Here is a 25,732-nt window from a genome sequence, read left to right as displayed (position 1 = left end):
GAACTGGACTATGTGACAAGGTTCCTTCAGGCTCTCTTGGCTCAGTACGAAGACCCGCTTCAGGAGACTTGGGCATTGGCAGCCCTGAGGGACATGCAGCAGGGAACAAAGTCGATTCATGAGTATGTGACCGATTTCCGAGCCAACGCAGCTCAGGTGAGAGGGTGGAGTGAGCTGATGAAAATTGAACACTTCATCCGGGGCTTGAACGCCGGCATACTGGATCGAGCCCTCACCCAGGCCAGACCCACCACACTGGTGGGCTGGATACAATTAGTGTGAGAGATAGAGACAAATATGAAAAAGGTGGCCATGCAACGCCAACAGCAGAGTGGCAAAGGGGGTCGAGACCCGAAGACAACCCTGAGACCAGAGGCCAAGAAACCGGCTGGTGGAAGCGGTGGGGGGTAAGTGGTGGGGCCCTGAAAGTGCTTTCAGTGCGCAGACCCCGGCCACCTGGCAAGCAGCTGCCCAAACCCCCCCCCGAGGCCTTCCCCCGCAGGTCCGAAGCAGAGCACACCGATGCTGAAGAAAACACCTGGCTGCCCTAAGGATGCAGAGAAGAGCATGGTGGCGACCCTCGAGGAGGTGGAGGAAAACCCATTCCTGGCAGACGAGCTGAGCGAACTAGTGTGGATGGAGGAGCTGGCGGGAAATGGGAACGACCTGCTCTGAAGGGTGCCAACCAGCAGGTCACAGAGGAACCAGCACCACTGACGGTGAGAGTTACCGGATCGTTATATTTTGTCCCAGTGAGACTATTGAACCCTAAACTTAAGAGGTTCATGCAAGTAAGGGCGTTGATTGACTCTGGGTGCAATCGAGAACTGATTACCCCCCAAATAGTCGAGGCTTGGGACTAACCACCCAGGCCCTTCCTGGTCCGATGCAATTCAAGCAAATGGACAGATCAGTGATGAGGGGAGAGCCGTGCACCAGAGAAACCTAGCCCGTGCCTGTGGGGATTGAGGAACACTGGGACCTGGAGACATTTGTAATAGCACCTTCCTGCTCCTACCTGGTGGTTTGGGGAGTTGGGTGGCTGGCCAGGCACAAGCCCCGCATCCGATGGGGGGATCAGACTATAAAGTTTATAGACCCATTATGCAAAACCCACTTGTGGAACTGTGAATGGGGGCTACAGGCTCCGATGTCAGTGGGAAGGGTTTGCCTGACCCTAGAAGAGGTCCCCGCAGTGCCAAAGGCTTACCGGGACTTAATGGGGCTGTTCAGCGAGCAAAGCGCAAACGAGCTTCCCCCCCCCCACACACAGAAACACAGACTGCACCACAGAACTGATTCCGGGCCAGACACTACCAAAAGCCAAGCTATACACTATGGGGTGGGTGGAGAAAGTGGAACTCTGCAAGTTCTTGGACCTAAATTTGAAGCGAGGCTTCATCCGACCGGCAATGGTGCCCCACGCTGCACCAGTCCTGTTCAGGAAAAAGAAGGACGGCTCGCCTAGGCTTTGCACAGATTTTCGTGGGATAAACGCGATCTCCACCTCCAATGCCTACCCCATCCCCCTCATTAAGGATCTATTGAGCACGGTTTCTGAGGGGAAAATCTTTACAATTTTTACAATTTTACAAAATCTTTACAATTTACAAATTTTTTCAAGTTTTTGTTCAATTTTATCTCATATGTCAAAACAAATTAGTAGCTCAAAAATACCTAGTTGAGTAGAGCAGATGAGTTAAACCCCTAGAATGGCCATAAAACTATATGAGAGCCAGTGTAGTGTAGTGGTTAAGAGCAGTGAACTCAAATTTGAGAACTGGGTTTGATTCCCTTCTCTTCCATGTGAAGCTTGCTGGGTGACTTCACAGTTGACTTAGAACTCCCTCACCCCCGCCTACTTTACAAGGTGCCTGTTATGGGAGGAGGAGCCGAAGGAGATTGTTAGACATTTTGCGACTCCTTATGGTAGAGAAAAGTGGGGTATGAAAACAAGGTCTTCTTCTTTTACTACTACTTATTACTACTATTATTCTCGGTTGATGTCTTTACTATACTTAAAATATAACCCAATTTCTCCATTTCAGAAGGGAATACTAATCTAAGGTTAAATCCACACAGGAACAATTGTTCATAGAATGCAACACACAGTGAAAAAACAAATGCCATCATGTGTGAATAAAAAAATTCAGCAAGGGTTACTGTAGATCCATTCCACTAATTTTGATTGTTTTGTTATTGTCTTTATCAGGCTTATTGTGTGCCTGTCTGTGGCAGGTGAACTGCTTGCACCCACAGTAGCCCACACTTGATCAATTAAAAAGTGGGAGAGAAATTAGAAGATCGGAAATGTTGTCAGAGCATGTGACCAGAGCATGGCCACAGGAAAAAGTTTTTTTAAGGAAATTAGATCCATGGAGGATGTCTACCATTGGCTACTAGCAATGGTATCTAAAAGGAACCTCCACATTCAGAGGCAATAAGCCCCTGAATTCCAGAGTCAGGAGGCAACAGCAGGTGAAGGCCTTGGCCTCTATGCCCTGTTGCTGGCCCTCCAGAGGAACTGGTTGGCCACTATGTGAGACAGAATGCTAGACTAGATGGACCACTTATCTGATCCATCAGAGCTCTTCTTATGAAATAAACAATAGATATAGCCGTAACTGGAGACAGATACAAGGTTGGTTGGTTGCAGGAAGTGGACAAAGGTGAGGTTATTGTGGCTGCCAGGAGGAAGAATAAAAGGAAAAGTGAGGCAGGATTCAAGGGAAAGTGAGGCAACCCCTGTGAGGTCTTCTAGGTTCCCCACCATGCAACTGGGCAAGTTTTCCTAGTGGGAGCCTGCCAGTGGAAGAGCATGGAAAACTGAAGATAGAGTGGGAGGGCAAGTAAATGGATGTTGAAACATTTAACCATTCCTGATACCCAACGAGTACAATGCCTAATTAATATGTAACAAAGAGTGAGTATAAATGGGCAATTTTCACAGTGGAGGGTGGTAAGCAGTGGAGTACCTCAGGGTTCAATACCGGGTCCACTGCTTTTTAAATTGTTCATTAATGATTTGGAGTTGGGAGTAAGCAGAGAAGCGGCTAAGTTTGTGCATGAAACTAAATTGTTCAGGGTGGTGAGAATCAGAGAGGATTGTGAGACACTCCAAAGGGACCTGTCAAGGCTGGACGAGTGGGCATCAATGTGACAAATGAGGTTCAATGTAGCCAAGTGCAAAGTAAAACACACTGGGGCCAAAAATCCTAACTATAATAACATGTTGATGGGGTCTGAACTGGTGGTGACTGACCAAGATAGAGATCTTGGAGTCATGGTAGATAACTCACTGAAAATGTAGAGATAGCGTGCCACTGCAATAAAAAAAAGGCCAACTGTATGCTGGAGATTACTAAGAATGGAACTGAAAACAAATCAACCAGTATAACAGTGCCCCTATATAAATTGATGGTATGGCCTCATTTGGAATACTGTGTACAATTCTGGTCACCACACCTAAAAAAAAAAAGATATTATAGCATTGGAAAAAGTGCAGAAAAGGGCAACTAGAGCGATTAAAGGGTTGGAACACATTCCCCACCAGGAAAAGTTAAAGCACTTGGGGCTCTTAAGCTTGAAGAAATGATGACTGAGAGGTGACATGATAGAGGTTTACAAGATAATGCATGGGATAGCGAAGGCAGAGAACAAAGTCCTTTTCTCCCTTTCTCACAATACAAGAACTTGTGGATACTCAATGAAATTGCTGAGCAGTGTCACGTTCTCAGGGTGCAGGCAAGCAGGAGTCCAAAGCCAGTCCAAGGTCAAAGTCCAGGAAGTCAAGCAGGAGCCAGGTCACAAATATGGAATCACAATCCGGAATCAGAAGTCAATGTCCAAAAGCCAAAAGGTCAGGGTGCCAAGGAAATCAAGCAGGTCAGTATCAGGAATCAGGAAGGAGCGTGGATGCAAGCCAAAGAATAGACTTGTTGCTTCCACAAGGTTACCAGGTCCTGGGTGGGAGCTATATGGGAGTATCAATCAGCCTACTACCTGGGTGGCAGTGACTCTGCTAGAACTCAGGCTGAGAGACCTGAAGCATCGGCGTGCCTCATGTCTTCACTCTGAAAGTTCTTTCCGGAGCCTGCTTCAAACTTTTGAGATGGGAGGAGGAGAGCTTGGAGGAGATTGATAGTCAACAACTGACACTGGTGCCTGGAGAGTGATTGATGGGCAAGCTGCTGTTTGTTCAGCTGAGGAAATGGCTGGCAACTCCTCCAGGTCTGTTAACCCTTCCAGCTCCTCCTCGTCAGGGCTCATGACATTATCCCCCCGCAGAACCCCCCCCCCCCCCACAGATGGGCCAGGCCAGCCAGGGAAGGCCATGTGGAACTGCTGCACGAGGTCAGGGGCATGTAGGTTGTCCGCGGGTTCCCATGAACGGTCCTCAGGGCCATAGCCTTCCCACTGGATGTCCCCATGATGGATTCAGGAGTCCAGGAGCTGGTGGACCTTGTATTCCTCCTCGTTATCGACCAGAACAGGAAGAGGTGGTGCTGAAGACAGCGGTCAGATGGGATCCGGTGGTGTAGCAGGAACAAGGAGGGACCGGTGGAAGACCGGGTGGATGCAGAGGGTGGCTGGCAGCTGTAGCCAGAAAGCAACAGGGTTGATTTGGTCCATGATCAGGTAAGGCCCCGCGAAGCGAGGGTCCAACTTGCGAGACCGGCCAGGCTGACCCAGGTAGCAGGTTGAGAGCCAAATGTGGTCCCTGGGCTTCAGTGGGGGCCCCACCTGTTGCTTTCAGTTGGCAGCTGTCTTGTAGGCCTCTTTAGCCTGTTGGAGCTGCTCTCAGAGCAAGTCCTGGAGAGCCCGGAGTTCCTGCAGGTGCACATCAGCAGCAGGGACTGCTGTGGGGGGCAGGACTGCAGGAAAGAAGTGAGGGTGGTACCCATAAGTGGCTGCAAATGGGGTCTGTTGTGTGGACGCATGTATGGCATTGTTGTAGGCAAACTCAGCCAGAGGTAGCAAGGCGGCCCAGTCATCCTGCTGGTAGCTGGTGTAACAACGCGGGTATTGTTCCAGCATGGCGTTGGTGCGTTCGGTCTGCCCATTCATTTGGGGATGGTACGCTGAGGAGAAATGCTCCTGGGTGCCTAAGCTGGAGTGCAGGACTTGCCAGAATCGGGAGGTGAACTGGGGGCTTCAGTCTGAGATCAAGTGTGCTGTGGGCTATTTCAAGAGCTGTGGGTGGCTTGGGACATGGAACAAAGTGAGCCATCTTGGTGAAGAGGTCCACCATCACCAGGATGCAAGTGTGCCCCTTGGACCTGGGGAGCTCAGTGATAACGTCCAGGGAGAAGGTGTCCCAGGGTCCTGCAGGTGTGGGTAGGGGAGGAGGAGACCTTGGCGGGTAGAAAGGTCCCAGCTGGGCTGTCTTGCACTTCCAGGAGGCGTTGCTGAGCCCAGGGGTCATGGGCCTGACTGGCCTGGATGTCTGCAGCCAAGGCCAGGCGAGTCGTGGTGGCAGCGAAGACCGAGGGTGCAAGGATGAGCCCAGTTGGGATCTCCTCCGTTAGAGGCACAGTGTAATCCGGTTTTCGGGAGATGGTGTCCACTTTCCAGTTCTGGTTCTGCAGGATGTAGGTGATCTGGTAGTCAAACTAAGAAAAGAAGAGGGACCACCAGATCTGACGCTGGGTGAGGCGTCGAGCAGCCTATAGATGCTCCAGGTTCCGCTGGCCAGTCAGGACCTGGATGAGGTGGCAGGCCCCTTAAAAGTGATGTCTCCAAACCTTGAAGGTGGTCTTGGATGGCCAGGAGTTCCTGCTTCCAGATGGTTTAGTTGCGCTCTGCGGGCATCAGCTGCCGCGAGTAGTATGCGCAGGGTTGTAGCGGCTGGGAGAGGTCCTCCCGCTGGGATAGCACTGCACTGAGGGCCACGCTGGAGGCATCGATCTCTACTGTGAATGGCAGCTGCGGGTCTGGGTAACGCAGGAGCGGCTCGGCGGTGAAGCAGGTTTTCAGGGTGGTGAAGGCATGGTCTGTCTCTGGAGTCCGGTGAAATGGCTCTTTGGGTGTGGTTACATCAGCATAGGCAGGGATGAACTGGCAGTAATAATTGGAAAAGCCAAGGAACCGCTGTATGTCCATGCGGTTCCATGATGTCTGCCAGGTCAGCACCGCCTTGACTTTGTTCGGGTCCATCCAAGTCCCATGGGGTGAGATGATGTGGCCAAGGAACTCAACTGCTGTTAAATCAAAGGCACACTTCTCTAGCTTGGCGTAGAGACCATGCTCGCGCAGGCTTGCAGGACCTGGCAGACGTGCCCTGCGTGCTGGGCGGGGCTTTGGGAATAAATTAAAATGTCATCTAAATAAATGATCACAAAGCGGTCGAGCAGGTCGTGGAAAATGTCATTCATCAGCCTTTGGAAGACAGCGGGGGTGTTGGTCAGGTCAAAGGGCATCACGAGATACTCATACTGGCCATAGCAGGTCCCGAACATCTTCCATTCGTCTCCTGCGCGGTTCTGCACTAAGTTGCATGCGCCCCGGAGGTCCAGCTTGATATAGACCTGGGCCCCCTTAAGGCGATCCAGTAGTTCTGGGATCAGTGGCAAAGAGTAGCGGTCCTGGATGGTGATTTTGTTCAGGGCCTGGTACTTTGCAGGGCTGGAGCTTGCCGCCTTTCTTCTTGACAAAGACAAAAGGGGCGGACAACAGGGACGTGGATGGCCAGATGAAACCCCGTTCCAGGGTTTTGGCAAGGAAGTCCCACAGGGCTGCTAGCTCCAGTTTGGACATGGGGTAGAGTCACCCTAAAGGCAGGGGTGCCCCTGGTACCAAATTGATGGCACAATCATAAAACCAGTGCGGGGGGGGGGGAGCTGGTCGGCCCCCTTTTCCTCAATTCATCGGCAAAGCCTGTGTAGGCCAGGGGAAGTAGAGGACAAGTCGCTGAGGTGACGGTGGCCAGGGTGGCCGACCGGGCCCGGTGAGGACAAGGGTCCTTGAAGCTCAGCTTTCCCTGTGCCCAGTCCACAAGGGGGTTGTGCTTTACGAGCCAGGAGAGTCCCAGAATGAGGGGAAAGCGGGGCATGCGAACAACATCGAATTGTACTTGCTTGTGATAGTGTTAGATCTGGAGTGTGACCGGGTGGGTCTCCTGGGTCACCGGACTGGAATGGAGGAGGCGCTCGTTGATGGCTTCGACAAGAGTTGGGGTGTCTTTGTCCTGCACCGGGATCTGGTGTTGCTTTACAAAGGCCACATCAATGAAGCAGTGGATGGCCCCAGAATCAACCATGGCATAGACAAACAGCCAGTGCCCATTCGGCAAGCCGAGTGTGACCGCTATGGGAAACAGGCCCTGGCCAGTAACATAGGGTTCAGGGGACCCGGCTAGGTGCCCCAAGTCAGGGGGTCCACTCAGGCTTGGGGCTGGTCTTTTACTGGCGGCAGTGGCACGGTACTGGGCAGGGTGCACTTGGTGGGACAGCCAGAGAAGAAGTGCCCCATCCCTCCACAGTACAGACAGAGATTATGTGAGCGGCGCTGTGCTTCTTCCTCAGGGGTGAGCTGTGGCCATGAAGCCCTGAGTTGCATAGGCTCAGGGTTGTCAGTCCTGGGGCTAGTGTGCGCTGGGGTTGGGCGGTGAGACAGCTGAGAGGGATGGACGCTGCTGCGCACTTGGCAGCAGCTTTCCAGGCAGCCATCGATGCGGAGACACAGTATGATTAGGCCTTGCAGCGTGGCTGGTTGGTCTAGTCGTGCCAGCTCATCAAGGACTTTGTCAGCCAGCCCCTCTGTATACTGGTCCATGAGGGCAGCCTCATTCCAGGCCAGGTCTTGGGCCAGAAGCTTGAATTCAATAGAGTACTGGGAAACCGAATCTCTACCCTGCTTCAGGGTCCAGACCTTCCGATTGGTGGTGGCTGCTTGCTGGGGGTTAGCAAAAGCTACTGCCATATGATCTAGGAAACCCTGGTAGTCAGTCAGCAGGGCTGATGGGGCTATAAGCAAGGGGGTAGCCCATTTAGCTGCCTGCCCCTTTAAGAGGCTGGCAATGAAGCATACCTTGGTCTTGGGGAAGTCTCTGGCACATAATTCAATATACAGTTTGCACTGTGCCAGGAATGCAGGAAACTCCTCCACCTTGCCAGCGAACTTCTCTGGGGGAAGCACCGGGTATTTGGGTGGGGCAGCAACAGTGGCTTGCAGCTGCTGCTGCTGTTGCTGATGAGCCACCGTTTGGGTGAGGTGCTGCACATGCGTAAGCAAGGCTGCTAGCTGCCCAAAGCCTCCGCTTGCCTCCTCATCCATCTTATGGACTGAGTGCGCAGGTGTGGAAGCAATCTGTCATATTCTCAGGGTGCAGGCAGGCAGGAGTCCAAAGCCAGTCCAAGGTCAAAGTCCAGGAAGTCAAGCAGGAGCCAGGTCACAAATACAGAATCACAAACCGGAATCAGAAGTCAATGTCCAAAAGCCAAAAGGTCAGGGTGCCAAGGAAATCAAGCAGGTCAGTATCAGGAAGGAGCGTGGATGCAAGCCAGAGAATAGACTTGTTGCTTCCACAAGGTTACCAGGTCCTGGGTGGGAGCTATATGGGAGTATCAATCAGCCTGCTCCCTAGATGGCAGTGACTCTGCTAGAACTCAGGGCTGAGAGACCTGAAGCATCGGCGTGCCTCATGTCTTCACTCTGAAAGTTCTTTCTGGAGCCTGCTTCAAACTCTTGAGATGGGAGGAGGAGAGCTTGGAGGAGATTGATAGTCAACAACTGACACTGGTGCCTGGAGAGTGATTGATGGGCCAGCTGCTGTTTGTTCAGCTGAGGAAATGGCTGGCAACTCTTCCAGGTCTGTTAACCCTTCCAGCTCCTCCTCGTCAGGGCTCATGACAAGCAGTCAGGTTAGAATGAATAAAAGGAAGTACTTCTTCACCCAAAGAGTGATTAACACATGGAATTCACTGCCACAGGAAGTGGTGGCAGCTACAAGCATAGATGGCTTCAAGAGGGGATTGGATAAACATACGGAGCAGAGGTCCATCAGTGGCTATTAGTTACAGGGTATATATGGAACTCTGTCTGGGGCAAGTGATGCTCTATTCTTGGTGCTTGGGGGATTTCTAGTGTCCTGACCCCACTGATGGACCTCCTGATGGCACCTGGTTTCTTGGCCACTGTGTGACACAGAGTGTTAGACTGAATGGGTCAAGAATCAACATGGCTTCTCTTAGGTTTTATGATTACTTCTGAGTAGTCTCTGTGAAAAAAATGTGGCAAATTTCTGTTTTATTGTCTTTTTTTAATTTCAGAATTTTCTCTTAAGAAAAAAAAAAGTAGTTTACGGTTCACAACACCATAACACACACAGGTTAATCCTATGACTCCAGGTTGGTCACTGGCAGAACTGATAACAGCTTGCATTCCAAAATAAATATAACTCTCACATATTTCCTATCTTGGTTCCAAAACTGAGGAAAATGAAAAAAAAGGAGGAATTCTGATGTTATCTTTATACGTATTAAATAGCAGTATCTGGGTGAGGTTTTAGCTTCTGCACAGCTACAACACGCGATTTGTATTCTGAAGAGCTCTTCTCCTAGCAGAAGCATTTCGATTTGCAGAAGAGGTCCACAGGAGCCAACCCAAAATACTCCCTTGATCTTCTGTGTTACCTAAACAGCCTCCAGGCATTCTTTACTATCCGGATATGTATACACCAAGTTCAGAAGTGTTGCGTGATCTTTCACCCAAGGGAAAGCACACATATTGCCTCCCCCACCACCTTCCCTAGAAGAACTGACCTCTTCCTGAGATTCTCTTAGCTAATGCTCCTATCTCCAACTTCCTCCTGGCAGTGAAAGAACAAAGACACACATGTAGAAGCTCTCTGTGAAATCTCGGTGGCTGGTCTTTACCATTTAGGGGACTGAACTAGACTACTTGCTCAAGTTAGAGAGAGAAAGAAAGATAACTCCTTCCAGGTGCAAAAGTAGCATGCTTTGGGGGTCATCTCTGTAGGGGTCATTTTGAAAATGATTCTACCACCACCGCCCCACTTGCAATTTGAAACGGTGCAGGCCAGAAAGAGCAGAAGGGGCTCCTGTTCATCTAATTTAGTGCTAAGGGACAGGCAATGCCAACAGGGGACAAGACTCCTCTGTCTGCCCTGCTGCTTTAGAAACTTCTCTAGCTTGTGGCCAAAAGGACTGCACTGGTTTTCTCGAGAAGTTATATGGAGAAAGACTTAAATTGTGCACAAACAGTTCACAGGGGCCCAGCAAGACCAATCTGAGCTCAGTGTCCCCCTTTTGCAAGTCCCAAATAGAAAGACAACAGCCTGCAGGGTCTTCCTAAGCTTCCCTTTTCACATTGCCCGTTTTCGCACTAGCGTTTGCTCCGGCGTAGCGCCCCATTTACCTCCGGATCTTTTCCTGGATTTCGCACCTGTTGCTCCGGCGCTGCGCTTTGCTCCGGCGCTTCAGGGGTTTCACACCGGAGTATGTTTTTCAGCATGCTGCCAGAGTTTTTGAAAACCTCCGGATCCACAACGGATCCACTCCGCGGACTTTGCAGTGGGAAATCCATCCACGCCGGATCGACTGCTGTGTGGGCGGCACCCTCTCCCTTTCCGTCCTCCCACCCCATCCACCCCCTTGGCCAATCATCAGCCTTTCGCGGCGCTTCCCCAAAGTGCCGGCACGGCCATTTTTTTTTTAAACTTCACAGTTTTGCGTAATAGCGATATTTCGAAATTAACAAAGAAAAAAAAAACCCTCCTGGAATAGCCTCAATTGCCACTTCAATTGGTTTCGTTAGATTTTTTTTTTAATTGACTTTAGTTGCGTTATTTCGCTGTTGCGTTATCTCGATAATGCGAAAACGACCATTGTTGGGGGGGGGGGAATCTAGTGTCGGTGCGGGCCAAAGCGTTCATGTGTGTGTGTTTTAAAAAGGGAATGCCTCCCTCAGCTGTGCCACCAGGATTTCTGGACCTGCACAAAATCGCCATGTATAAAATGGGAAGTTGGAGTCCTGCATTCTTCTCCCTGGCTACATTCCGCTCGGTTAGAAAATAGACGCGAGCTCGCTCTTCACACGCGCCACAGAAGGGGAAGGAGAGAATGGGGCGGGGGGGGGGAGCTCTGGCAGCAGGAATCAGTCAGGTCCCCGTTGCAAGCGCCAGCCGGGGAGGGGAAAGAGAGCGGAGGAAATTTGGGGGGGGGAATCTAGTGCTTCAGAATTTGGGGGGGGGGGATCTAGTGCTAGGATTCTCCACTGTGAATGCTTCTGTTAATACATAAAGGGCTGTGGAGGATTCTACAGCTGCAGCCAATCCATAAGCAGCAGCACACGTGATGCGGTTTGTCCACGAAAAGAAGGGGAGGGAACAGCTCGATGTTACGTTAGTACGTTAGTATGTCATTACGCAACCAGACTTGCGCTTAAAAAAAAATGATTGACAGGGCATCGAAATCAAGTCGATGCCAGTGGGAAAACGATTTGAGCCGGGGCTTCAGGGAAGGCGACTCCGCAAAGAGTCACTAGTGGGAAAACGAGAAAAATGATCCGGACATAATTGCGCCGCGGAATAAGGGGAGCAAACGCTAAGTGCGAAAATGGCCATTGTCATAATCATCATCTCCCTCAAGTTTCCTTTTCAAGGGGTTCAAATCACTGGCAGCATTTTCTGAGGACATCATGTTGGTGGAGCCCATCAGGGACAGGTTGATCCGCATGTTCTGCACTGTCGGCATTGCAGGAGTCACTGACTTGACTGATGTTTGTGACATGGGGATCTGCATGGTGAATCGCTGCCCTGGCAGTGACACAGGGGCCCCAACTTTGGTTGAAACAGAAATCATCTATACTGAAGGAATCCCTAAAGTTGGCATGCTGGGCCTGCTGGTGATGGCTCCAACACTCAGCTGTGACACTGTTATCCTTCCAGCAGAGAAAGAGACCTTTTTCTGCAAAGACTTCAGCTTTTGGTTGGGGGCCATCAGGCAGTAGCGATCAGGTGGCAGCTGTTGGCCCAAATAAGGCTTGATCAGTGGCAAAGGCATCTGTTTCTTCTGCCATGCAATATCCAGCAGAAAATCTCTGGGAGAGGAGAGGTGAATGACTGGTCTGTCCAGCACCGGATAGCCAATCTCACATTGTCCACATCAACACTCAATTTCTTTGCATGGCTGGACTAAATTTTGGCATCTTCCAAGATAGTTGTCACATATCGGTATGCAAACTCCAGCATCTGATTTATACTGGTTCATACTCAGTAATCCCTATATCTTTCAAAATTTGGGCCATCACCTGGGCATCCTTAGGAGTGCTCTTGGGTGATACCACCTTGCCTGCCTCCATCGCAGCCATGGCCATGGCCATGGCCTTGCCCGCCTCCATCACAGCAGGCAACCTCTGCAGTTATTTTATTGTGATTCTTAGCTCTTTTAACTAGTGTAGGGCCTATAGACTGTTAAACCTGAATAAAGTTGAAAGCTAAGTTGGCTGGTGGCTGGGAAGGAGAAAAAGAAGCAGGGGAAGGAAAAAAAACATTATAGTGGTTTTCAGGGAAGAGGTAGCAGAAACAGTGGGGGAGGAGAATATGAGACACACCCCACAAAGCCTTGTAGATCCCCTGCTCGTATCGGTATAATTATTATCAAGGATGACAAAGGTGGGGTTATACACAAGTATGGATGCTTTCACACTGCTACCTTTCACACTGTTGTCAAAAGTAGGATTGTACACAAGATTATGGGCACTTTCACACTGCTGGTAAATGCAGGATGATGTCCCAGGCACCAGCAGGGGATTCCCTGGTTCTGCAGGATCCTCTCCATCACCAGCCAGTTGGCTCATGAGGAAAAGCCCTGCCCCAACAGCCACTAGGTGCCTTTAAACCTCAGCAGGCTTAGAGAATGTGTATGTGCCTTTAAATCTCAGCAGCAGGAAAGCAGGGGGCAGGGTGAGCAGGCAAAGCCACCAGTGTGTGAAGCTGTGAGAATGGCACAGAGGCGAGTCCCTCTGTTTTGTACTCACTTCAGAAGTTGTTTCTATAGTAAAATGGATAGGAAAGAGTTAGCTAGAACCTGATTATGGGACAGAGGAAAACTCCACCCCCTAGGCTGCTCTCCTTTCCTGCTCCTATCTGAAGAAGTTGGTTGAAATACAGCAGATGGTTACATTCAGCAACTCCCATGAGTAAATTTCCCATCGAGATTAGAAAAATGTGGACTCGCAAATTGAATTTATTTTGGCTGCTTTGTGAATGTGTGTCCCTTTAAAAAGTCATGCTTGGAAATGCTTCTGAAGCCTGAAAAGGGGACGTGTGGGGGTATGACAAATTTCACTTTCATTTATGGAAGTGCAGCTTCCAGAATAGGCAAAAAAAAAGAGAACATGAGGAAATGACTCTATTCAGGTAAACTGCATGTCACCATATGCTTGCTGCTAGGTAACTTTTTGGCTCTTTTACATACACATGATTTACAGAAGTGGCATCAAACCCAAGTCTGATTGGTGGTATACCCTTGGTACTTCTGGTAGAAACTCTAGGCGCCTTTTGCTCACTCTGTTCACTCTCAGAGGATTGTTGCCTAGGAGAGACTATCTCCTGTTTTACATTTTTGGTTTCCTCTGATAAGGGGAGTGTGACCTGCGAAGACTATTCATTAGCATGCACTCTGTGTCAATTCTGGTCTTCACAAAAATTGGCAGACCTGCTAAAACTCAGCGTTTGATGTTCATTTGCAAACTTGTATGTCTTCATTCCTGTCTGATAACAGAGGAAGAAAAGCTTTTTGGAGTGAGCTCCCCCTTTTCACCTCTGGTTTAAAGGAATATTCACCCAGGCCTTGGTGCCAAAAATTCTTAAATGCCCCAAACTGGAGTTTTTATTGTACAACACCTTGTGAGGAATATTATCTATGGACCTAGACCAAATCCTGTTGCTTATGCAGCATGCAGCCTTTAATGCTTCAGCCCAGTAAGCAACAGATAAACCAGCGTCAGTAAGCATAGACTGCATCATATATTGCAAAATTCCCCCCTTTCTTTCAGCCATACCGTTTTCCTGCGGTGTTGACACATTTGCCACTCTGTGCGTTATACCTTGTGCTTGCAACCATCTGTTAAATTCAGAAGACATGAATTCGCCTCCCATGTCAGTTTGCAAAGCACACAATTCACCCAGTTGTTTCTGTACCTTCTGGGCCCAATATTTTACTGTCGTGAACACCTCAGACTTCTTTTTGAGCACATACACACATGAGAATCTGGGAAATCATCAACCAAGATTAGTGCAAACCTCTTATTAGAGTGGCTTTTGGGAAAAGGTCCTATCACATCTGCATGCACCAGAGCCAACGGTTTTGCAGACACTCTGTCACTTTTCTTGGCAACCGGGAATGCTTTTGATTTTTTGCATTTGCATACCTCACAATCAAGAAACACCTTGCACTCATTCACTCCCTCATGCCCCACTATAGCAAGTGTTTTGCTGATAGTGTTAAAACTGGCATGCTCCAGCAAATGAACACAATTATCATGAGGTTTTGTGTTAGTTACAACCTGCGGTCCCACAGATAATTTTTCAATAACATAGACATTGTTTTGCAATCTTCCTACGCAAACATCCGGCCACCCTTCATTATTTTGCAACAGTTGCTGGCAAAAGTGACAGTAAAGCCAGCTTTGTCCAAAGCAAGCATGCTTAGCAAATTGTTTTCAAGAGCAGGGACACACAGCACTTCTTTGAATGTGTGTTGAAGTGCTGAGAATGTGACACTTCCCTGACACTGTACAGCAGAGTTCCTGCCATCAGCTAGACTCATATGCTGTGGCATTGAGGACTGAGTGTCATGTAGCAGGTATTCATCTCGGCAAAAGTTCTGAGACACTCCCGAATCTAAAATTTACACCCCACGTGCAGCAGCCAAGTCTGTGACCACCAATGTGGCTTTCTGGCTGTGTGAAGAGTTGTGAGGCAGCCCCCCGTATCGGGCTCTCTTCTTCCAGTCTGGGCACGATCGTTTCAGGTGTTTCATAGATTCACAGCAGAAATATCTGCGTACTTTCAGAGCAACTTGAGACACCTCTCCATGTTGCTTTAAGCTGTCTGCTTGGCTGGTATTGCAGCTGACCTTAGTCACCTCCCCTGCTCTGGTATGCTTCCAGGTCTCTGGGAAACTTGACTCCCTCTGCCTAGACTCTTCTTCCAGCAGTCGTCCAGTGACGTAATTCAAGGTTAATTGGTTCACTTCAGTAGACTTGAGTGATATTATCAGCATGTTAAAATCCACTGACAGGGAACTGAGAATAATAAGCACCTTATCCTCATCAGGTACAGTTTTTCCACACTGTTCAAGTTGATGAAAGCATTCAGCCAAAGTGTTTAGATGAGCCCTCACAGACTCCCCCAGTCTCATTACTGTCTGGTACATGCGACAGGTAATTGCTATCAGAGACCCAGTTGTGCTCTGCACGTATACTGCTTTCAGACTGTCCCACACTTGCATAGCCTTAGTCTTATCAGACACGTGCACAAGCTGGTCATCTGCCACACTCAAAACGATGGTTGCGAGGGCTTTTTCATCCTTGACATCATCTCCAGCAGCTGGAGGGTCTGAGGAAGCGTCAACATACAGCCACAGACCTTCACGCTTAAGATAATGTTCCATCCAAAGAGCCCACACATTATAATTAGTAGAGGTGAGCTTCTCCACCAGCAGAGCAGTTGGTGCCTGGGCCATGCTGTCATCCGGCGGCTGGTCCTCAGAATCACTCCTGTCCTCCGAGCTGTTATCAGACACCTGGCTGAGCACATCTTCCTCCTCAGCTCCAGAAGCGGCAGCTGCAGACATCCCCTCAGTCACAGGTCACCACTGCAGTTCAGCCTCATTCAGAACCTCCAGAGCACGGCACAGCAAAAGCATGCTGGGCCCATTACCCTGTTAGTGCTGAGTCATCTTGTGTAGACACAATTACTCTGGACAGAACCAGTATAAGCTAGATAAGGGAAACTGTCAGGAACCATCACAGATCATGAACTGTCATAGATCATTGGCACTTGACTCCAGTCTGAAGTCTTACCTAGCAGCAAGCATATGCTGACACTCCCGCTAAGACTCAGGCGATGAGTCCTAGTTTTTGTTTCAGAGTTACAAATCTGTCCACACTTAAACACTTAGTGAACATGTCTGCTATGTTAATATCAGAAGAATGGTACTGTAACATAATTAAACATCTATGTACAGTCTCCCTGACATTCTGATAATGAATGTTTATGTGTCTACTTCTTGTTTTGACACCTTGTGCATCTGCCAAATGTTGAGCAGCAGTATTGTCACAAAATACACACATAGGTAAGTTACATTGCATGTGTAAGTCTATTAGTAGCTGATATAACCATTCCAGCTGAACAACACAATCACTTAATGCAGAAAACTCTGCTTCAAAAGTGCTAGTTGAGACGCGTGTTTGTTTCAAAGATTTCTACAACACAAGAGCTCCATGCACATACACAGCATAGCCTGTTGTGGACCTTCCATCTTTTCTATCTCCCCAGCTTGAATCACTGTAAGCTGTAACTGGTTGTGCTGAAGTAGTGGCTAGCACTAATTTGTTTGCAGCAGTACCTCAGCAGTACAGCAGTTAGATACCTCAAAACCCTTTTTGCTGCAGTCCAATCTTTCATAAAAGGGCATGCACACTTCTGATACAACATATGAACAGCAATGCAGATATCTGGTCTTGACCAACATGCTATATACAGTAGGGACCCAATTAGTGATTGATACAATGCCTTTGTTTTCAAACACTTTATCATCAGGCTCATGGTCATTGGTGTGTTAACACAGTTTGCATTTGTCATATTATATTTTTCAAGCAGCTTTGTTATTTTATTCTCCTGACTGAGCTCAAAACATCCATTTGTGTTCCTTGTCATGTCTACTCCCAAGTAGTGCGGAATGCTGCCCAAATGTTTAATCTTAAACAGGCATTGAGTTGTTTGTATAAACCATTGCAGCTGCATGTCATCTTGGAACAGAAAACATAAATCATCCACAAATACAAACAGATAGCATTTAGTTTCCCCAATGGTTTTGCCAAACATACATGGGTCAGCAATTCCTTGTGTGAACCCAAAATCAGTTAAAGCTTTACTCAGACATTGATTCCACACTCTTGCACCCTGCTTTAAACCGTATAGGGCTTTGTTAAGTCGTAACACAAGGTTATGGTTAGTGCTTTCAAACCCTGGAATTTGCTTCATGTAGAGCTCTTCAACTATTCGGGCATTTAAATAGGCAGTTGTAAAATCGAAATGGTGCACCTGCATCTTATCAAGCCCTGTCTTGCACAATGCTGTTTTTAGTATATCAGAGTTGACCGTAGGAGCAAACACTTCTTCATAATCCTGTCCTTCAATTTGGGAAAAACCCCTTGCTACTAGCCTGGCTTTTCTCTGCATCCCACCATCCGGTAAGGATTTCAGTTTGAATAACCAGCGGCAACTGATAACATTTTTGTCAGCAGGTAAATTAGTCAGAGTAAATACCCATTTGCAGAAAGAGAATCATGCTCGGCTTGCATGACAGTCTGCCATGCTTGTCTCTCAGACTCAGGTAAGGGAAACACTGTGAAAACATTGCACTGCTGTATTTTTATTTATTTAGGGAATGGGAAAGTCTCCTGGCTCCACCCCCAAAATCCACAGATATTTCCTGAGTCGGATCTGGCAACCCTAAAGACTAAGGGCGCTTTGATGCTGCTACCTTATCCCTTTATGCCAGTTTTTCTCTGTTGCTGCCTTTGCTTTCTCTGAAGTGTTGTGGGAACTAAAATTTCAAAAGCATTTAAAAGGAAGAGGATGGAAAGGGGGTGTCATCCCTTTAAAGGAATGCACTGCAGAGGTAAAGCAACCCCTTCACACATCTAATTTGTTGCTAAGAGACAATGTTTACAAAGAGAGCTTGTGTTTGAGAGGCCATGTCATAGAAAAGAACAGTCTGGGCTGCAAACCAGCAGATATAATCACATCAAAGAGAAATATCCAATCAAGAGTGGTTTGGAAAATCACACAAAAAGAATGAAGAACACATGAAAGGCAAACAGATTAGACAAGCCATGTTTGAAAGCCACAAAAAAACCATACTGCACTTTGGCAGGAAAAAATGCAGTAAAATGCCAGTTGTAAGTGACCTAGGAGTAGACATATCCCCTATTGAATTTCTTTTTAAATTAATCCATATATTTACAACAGTTTCAGCCTCCCACTTTTCATTATTGTTTCTATATTTTTATTTATATTTTTTCACAGGTTGTATGGTTTTACATGCAATGAATATGAAATTTTTGTATATAGTAAATATATAATATGCTCATATTTTTCAAACATCATTTGTGCATTGAGAAGTCAGCATTATACTATGTGTGTGTGTATGTGTGTAAGCATGCACGTATTCTCTTCAGTAATGATTACATATAAGAGGACTAAAAAACTGAAGGAAAGGTATTCTCATAATCCTTTAAGTAGAAACAGGAATAGACTATGACCAGGACTTTTCCCATATGGATGGTGTATACACTGCAATTTAGCTGGTAAATTAAAATATTTCACTAAACTTGTGGATAGCATAATTCACCATCTTAATCATTCTTCCATGTATTATAAAAAGCTGGGTTGTATGAAAATTTTATGTAAAAAACCAGCATTAAATAATATAATTCATGTGTACTATAAAAACATACAACTTTTTCAGAAATGTTTATTTAAATGTGAATCATTTTGGCAACAATTAATATACTAGTACATATTTAATAATAATACATTATTAAAAAGCATAGTGTTTTATAGTAACATTGATATCCAAATGTGCTGTTGTTTCTATGTTCTGTGATTCCATAAAAGTGTAGTACAGAATTTGTTTTCTTCCCATTCTAGATTGAGGATGGCAAAAATTAAGATATATGTGCTAAAGCAGTATAGAACACAAAAATTTGCAACTCTCTTTCAAGTATTGGGTATATTTACATTTTAAAGTAGAAAACTAAAATATTTATACTTAAAATTTTATAAAAATGCTCAATAACACTATTTTATGTGCTAACTAAATTATAAATGATGCATTTTATGCAGTTAAATCAGAAAAAAAATAAATTTTAGTTTGATACGAAAATAAGTTTGCATATGTTTCACTTTCCCCTCACATTTTCATTTTAATAGAAAAAACTCTCCTCCCTAAGGCTTCAAAACTTCCAGAAATTTTATATCTCTAGAAACAACAAGCTGTTCATTTAGCCCCTTGTTGGGCTCAAACTTCATATTATATGCATCTGCATGGAACTGAAACCCAATGATTCTGTCCTTCTCCTTCCTCTTGTTCAGAAGTAATAAGAACTGATTCTAGATTATGATGATCAGGGCTTTTCTTTGCAGCAGAAACTCCTTTGCATATTAGGCCACACACCCCTGATGTAGTCAATCCTCCTGGAGCTTACAGTAGGCCCTGACTAAGAGCCCTGTAAGCTCTTGGAAGATTGGCTACATCAGGGAGTGTGGACTAATATGTGAAGGAGTTCCTGCTACAAAAAACCCCCTGATGATTGATGATTACATATCTATGGGACCGCCTCTCCCCATATGTGCCCCAAAGATCATTACAATCTGGCTTGCAACATCTACTGACCATCCATGGCCCAAAGGATGTCTGACTTGCCTCAACCAGGGCCAGGGCCATTTTGACTTTGGCTCCGGCCTGGTGGAATCAGCTCCCCACAGAGATCTGGGCCCTTACTGAGTTGCTACCTTTTCATAGGGCCTGTAAAATTGAACTATTCTGCTGGGCCTTTGGTTGAGGCAGCAGGCGTCCTATTCCATTGGCTGGCCTTCTTTTCTGAGATACCATCTTTGCTGCAATATCATCTTACTATCCTCAATTATTGTATTTTAGACCTTCAGTATGTTGTAGAATGTGTCTGACTGAAGCCACCATCTATAATTTGCTTATCCTTATAGTATTATTGTACTATTTACACTGTTCTGATTTTAATTGTAAATTTTCTTGTTTTGTTATATTGTTATTTGTCTTGAGCCCATTTCTGGGAGAAGGCAGAATATAAATTAACTAACTACCTAACTAGATGATGATGATGATGTGGAGTGAAAAAGCAGTAGGGGAAGGACATTTCAACCATTCTCCTTTCTGCTGTTTCTTTGCTCCAGTTGCCCCTAATCTCAACTGAGACAGATTCCCCACTAGGCTTGTTCCAGTGTCAGAGATCTCCCCCGCCCTCTGTGCTTCCATCAGATTTTGCACAAGCTGCCATGGGGCTGAAACTTGCCCCACCTCTTTCCCACAGCAAGCAAGATCCTCTGAAAACCAGATTCTGCTTGCCAGGGGAAAGAGGCAAGGGAAGTCACAGCCCCAAGGCACTTTGTGCAAAATCGGATGGAAGCACTGGGGTGGTGGGGGGGAGGGCTCTGATACCAGAACAAGCCTAGTGTGAAATCTGGCTGACTTTCCTCCAACCAGAACCTAAAAGTCTGTTTGATGTTGCAAAAACAAAACAAAAAAAGTTTGGACTATAACTTCTGGCAGGACGGGATCACCCCTTGACATTTCTTCACTCTAAGTAATCCCACCCTAAAGAGGGTTGCTGGGATTAAGTTGCATACATTTGTGTTCAGTTAGGCCACCAGAAACATTCTCACCCAATATCATTACAATACTTGTAGCAGAGTCAATATAGTAGAAGGCTGTATCTGGCCAGCTTTTCAACACATGCACAAAAAGAGTGAGAGGTCCTCCTTGACCACACATACACACAAAAAAAACGCTATTTAGGGGATTTTAGGGCCTGCATAGACAAAAGGCATGTGGGATGGGGGCTGTGTGGTATGGGTAGAACTGGGCAGGACTAAGTGAAAATCTGACTGGATCCATCCTAAAAATTACAGAAATCCATGATGTGTATTGAAATGTTCATTATTTATTTTGTTCTCTGAATATGATGATGATGAAGAAGAAGATATTGGATTTATATCCCGCCCTCCACTCCGAAGAGTCTCAGAGTGGCTCACAATCTCCTTTACCTTCCTCCCCCACAACAGATACCCTGTGAGGTGGGTGGGGCTGGAGAGGGCTCTCACAGCAGCTGCCCTTTCAAGGACAACCTCTGCCAGAGCTATGGCTGACCCTAGGCCATTTCAGCAGGTGCAAGTGGAGGAGTGGAGAATCAAACCCGGTTCTCCCAGACAAGAGTCCGCACACTTAACCACTACACCAAACTGGCTCTCCTGATCAAAGATCCCTCTTTTTCAGAGACAAAGGAAAGCTCAATTACCTTAACCTGAACACTGGTTCATGCTATATTTGCCTAGGCTGGCTTACTTGAAATAGATCTCATATGTAGGTATATTTTCAAGTGTCAAAGTGATCAGCCTTTCAAATAGGAAGTACTAAGTGAGATGTCAGAAATATATACAGTAGTTAGCTTAACTTTTTCACACTGAAGAATTCAATTTGCTACCACAAAGAAAGCATTTTAATTGGTATTCTTTCAGAACACAGGGGTCTTGCAAGACTATACACATTTGGCTGAAGGAGACTATGTAGGTTTGGTTACCAGGGAAGTGCTATTTACTTATTAGAAAAGAAAAGTTTGTTTGGAAAGACAGCCACCCCATATAATTTGACAGCAATAGACGATCAGGGGTCTATTTTGTCAGGCCAGTAAGATGCCATATACTTTCCCAATGTGAATTCCAAAATATGATTTTTTTAAACTCAACAGATGTTTGAACCTTTCCTTGATTATTGTATATCAGTTTAACTCACTATTTGTAAATTTTATCATTTTATTTTAACAAATCATAATTATTTTTTTTTCAAAAAAAGAGAGATTAACTTCCTTACTTTCCAAGGGCAAAGCATTCCAGTTGAACAGGTGAACCTTTTGCTGCATATGTTGTTTCTGGGAAACGCACTTCAATCTTTGGTTCATACTCCCCCATCACACCTGTTGAACATCAAAACAAAACAATACTCCAGTTGTGCCTCAGACCTTTCTACCACAACAGAATTTCAGTGTAAAAGATAAAGTTGTGGCCTTACTTGTTCCCATGGAAACTAATAAATGTCTTCCAGTGAGAGCAAAACTGGGACTGATTTTGCACTTGCCGCTTTTACGCAGCAAGCGAGATCCTCTTATAAGCAGTTTACGCTTACTGCAGAAAAGTGGCAGGTCAACTCGCAGCTCCAGGACAGCTTGTGTGATAACCGGGGGCAAAAGGGCTCTCTACCTGGAACAAGCCCTAGTGTGAAATCGGTCTGGGCTTCTGTGGAGAACTTCATCACTGTGTAGATGCCCAATATGAAGTTTACAAATCAAATCACATGAGTGAGTTCCCCTTGATCTCTTGACCTAGATTATCAAAAGAGGCCAGCATTTAGCAGTCCTCTCAGACAGCATACTGTACTCTTTCTAATTTCTAAAAATAATTGATTTGTGGACAGCATGAAACTTAAAAGATTTTGCACTCACCTTACGCCGCTCTCACATTTGTCTTCTCAGCACGGCTTCCTTCCGATTTGACACTATCTGCCCTGGAGCTGCAGCAAGCGTTGGCGTTTTCATGCAGCAAACAGAAACTGCTAAAAAACAGTTTCTGTTTGCTGCGTGAAAACACCAATGCTTGCTGAGAGCCCCGGGGCAGATAGTGTGAAATTGGAAAGAAGCCGCACTGAGAAGACAAATGTGAAAGTGGCGTAAAGTGAGTGCAAAATCAACCCCTGTTGCAAAATCAGATACACTGAAAATCCAAAGTAGAACTCTGGACTTCTCTTTGACTTTATGTCTCTGGCAATTAAAAGAACACAAGCAATTTTCTGAATTGAGAAATTGGGCTAATCTGTCATTAATGTCAGGAGTTTGATTCCAACATCACACCTGCTATTATAAGATTATTATAATGCTTTGCTCCAACACAATTATGGTAGATTGCATTGTTCTCTTTTTTATCCTTTTTTTTTAAAAAAAAACAATGCTTTTAACTATTTTAGAATCAAGAGTATATGCAAGACTTGTATAAATTGTGACCTATCGTTAAACCAGTCAATGTATTCTGATGTTCCAGCAGCTGAGTTCATGCAGATTTTTTCCAGCAGTCATTTATAACTAAGGTGTGTGATACACTATCATTGAACACTGACTGTTTAATTTATTTATATCCTGCTTTTCTCCTTGATCAGGTACTCAAAGGGACTTTTCTAGGGTTGCCAAGTCCAACCCCAGAAATATCTGGGGACTTTGGGGGTGGAGCCAGGAGACTTTAGGGTGGAGCCAGAAGACACTGAGGTGGAGCTGGGGGGGGAAACAGCGCCGGGGAGCATGGTGGGCCGCCCCGTAGCTGCCACCTCTTCTCCGCTCGCTGTGGCTGCCCCTCTGAGATGGGCTCAGACTGAGCCCATCTCGGAGGAGCAGCCACGGCGAGCGGAGAAGAGGTGGCAGTGGCGTGGCAGCCTCTTCTCTGCTCGCCGTGGCTGCTCCTCTGAGATGGGCTCAGCCTGAGCCCATCTCGGAGGAGCAGCCACGGCGAGCGGAGAAGAGGTGGCAGTGGCGTGGCAGCCTCTTCTCCACTCGCCGTGAGCCCATCTCGGAGGAGCAGCCACGGCGAGCAGAGAAGAAGCGGCAACAGCCCGGCGGCCTCACCTGCTCCGCCTCTCGGGTGGAAGCGGAGGGGGGGGGATGGAGGCAGGCCGGGGGCATGGCGAGCTGCAAGTCTGGGTCCTAGAAGGGCCCGGATTCATGGCTCACCATGCTCCTGGCCTGCCTCGCCCTCCCCTGCGCTGCTGCCGCCTCTTGGCTGCTTCTCCGAGATGGGCTCAGCCTGGGCCCATCTCAGAGGAGCAACTGTGGTGGGCGGGGAGGGGGCGGCAGCGGTGCGGCACGGCGGCCTCGCCCGATCCAGGATCGGGCGGCTCGCCATGCTCCCCAGCGCCGTTTCCCCCCTCTCCCCCCGCTTCCATTTTTTGGGGGAGCGGGGGAAGAGGGTGGAAAACCTGGGGTCCCCTGCCAGGGCGGGAGGATTGGGAAGCCTAGACTTTTCACATCACTCACCCTTCCTCCACTTAATCCCTACAACAACAATCCTGTAATGGTAGGTGTCATGATCTGAGGCCTAGTGTGGCCTAGAGGGCAGGGAGAAACCTGCCTAGGAGTTTCTAGAAGGCCTACATCTCCCAAGATCCCTTCTGGGCCTCTGATTAGGTGAAGTGGTTTTGGAGGGGAAAAACTAGCTCAAGAGTGGTGGGACCTGGGAGGAAAGCATAAATAGGCCTGGCTAGGGTTGCCAAGTCCAATTCAAGAACTATCTGGAGACTTTGGGGGTGGAGCCAGGAGACATCGGGGTGGAACCAGGAGCAAGGATGTGATGAGCATAACTGAACTCCAAAGGGTGTTCTGGCCATCACATTGAAAGGGACCACGTTCCTTTTAAATACCTTCCCTCCATTGGAAATAATGAAGGACAGGGGCATCTTCTTTTGAGGCTCATAGAATTGGACCCCCTGGTCCAATCTTTCTGAAACTTGGAGGGTATTTTGGGGAGAGGCACTGGATGCTATGTGGAAAAGTTGGTGCCTCTACCTAAAAACACAGCCCCCTTAGAGCCCCAGATACCCAAGATCAATTCTTTGTTATATCCTATGGGATTGGTCTCTATAGGGAATAATGGAGTGCCCAGCAGACATTTCCCTCCACCCCTCACCCCGCTTTCTGATGACCCTGAAGCATGGGGAGGGTCTCCAAACCGGGGGATCCCCTGCACCCACCTGGGGATTGGCAACCGTAGGCCTGGCTGGGAAGGAGGTTGGTTCTCTCTGGAAAACTCAGCAGGAGAGATCCTGTACTCAAGGGGTGAGTTTTAGCAATAGAAGCAGGGAACGTCTAGTTAGATGCATCAAGGGTTTTATTTTCATCAACCTTTATTGTATATATATTTCAATATTTCACTAAAAGTTTTTTTTATTATTACCCACCTATTGTTGGAGCACTGTAAATAAACTGTTGTTGTTACACTACCTGGGTCTTCACATCTCTTTGGTCACGGTTTAAAGGTTTTGCTAAAAAGGAAGATATAAGGGTGGTTGGGTGCTCTGGGCCCTCCCATACAGACCTTTACCAGAGTTGTAGTAGCAGTAGAAGGCCCTTCCTGTCCCCCTGCTGTGTGATGGTAGGTTAGGCTGAGAGATTGAAATGGGCCCAAGGTCACCTGGCAGGCCTCCATGACTGATCAAGAGATTTGTCCCAGGTCCTTGTTCTATACTCTATTTGCTACACCACAACAGCCCTTAGAGCTGACATTGCTTTTAAAAAGCCAGGAGGGGGGGAACAGCTATTCCACTCATAAATCAGTCTTTTCTTGAGGACTGTAAGTCTGTGAGAGATTGTCTAGAAATCTTTACACACTACTAAAATTAGAATCCCTACCATTCTTACAGTTAAACTGCCAGAGATCTTGTAAGTGGTTTCGGCTGTAATCATAAGGATTTTTTTTTAATGAGAGTAAGCCCCACTCAGTCATATAGAGTTTACTTCTGAACAGTTCTGTTTACAAATGCTCCCTTAGTGTAGATATGCCTACACAAACTTCCTTTGCTCATAAACACAGTTCCTTCATGAGATTTTAGCAACAATAGCCATATTCAAAGTACAGACTGATATGAGCCATTGGATTAACAAATGCCTATCAGATTAGAATGATTGATTG

The 25,732-nt window shown here is 46.9% G+C and overlaps 1 protein-coding gene and 1 pseudogene across 3 annotated transcripts in view; both read right to left on the bottom strand.

The window, feature by feature from the left end:
• LOC132572475 (contactin-6-like) overlaps positions 1 to 25,732 on the bottom strand; it is a 421,055-nt gene that overhangs the window by 145,674 nt on the left and 249,649 nt on the right. For all 3 annotated transcript variants that reach the window (XM_060239569.1, XM_060239567.1, XM_060239568.1), the window contains one exon: positions 21,879 to 21,981. In XM_060239569.1, coding sequence (XP_060095552.1) covers positions 21,879 to 21,981 — 103 coding nt within the window. The remainder of the gene's footprint in view (positions 1 to 21,878; positions 21,982 to 25,732) is intronic.
• Positions 11,565 to 12,330, bottom strand: LOC132571006 (transcription initiation factor TFIID subunit 9-like; annotated as a pseudogene).

The sequence above is a fragment of the Heteronotia binoei genome, chromosome 5, assembly GCF_032191835.1.
Source record: "Heteronotia binoei isolate CCM8104 ecotype False Entrance Well chromosome 5, APGP_CSIRO_Hbin_v1, whole genome shotgun sequence".
Lineage (NCBI taxonomy): Eukaryota > Metazoa > Chordata > Lepidosauria > Squamata > Gekkonidae > Heteronotia > Heteronotia binoei.
This window is presented reverse-complemented; position numbering and strand designations above follow the sequence as displayed.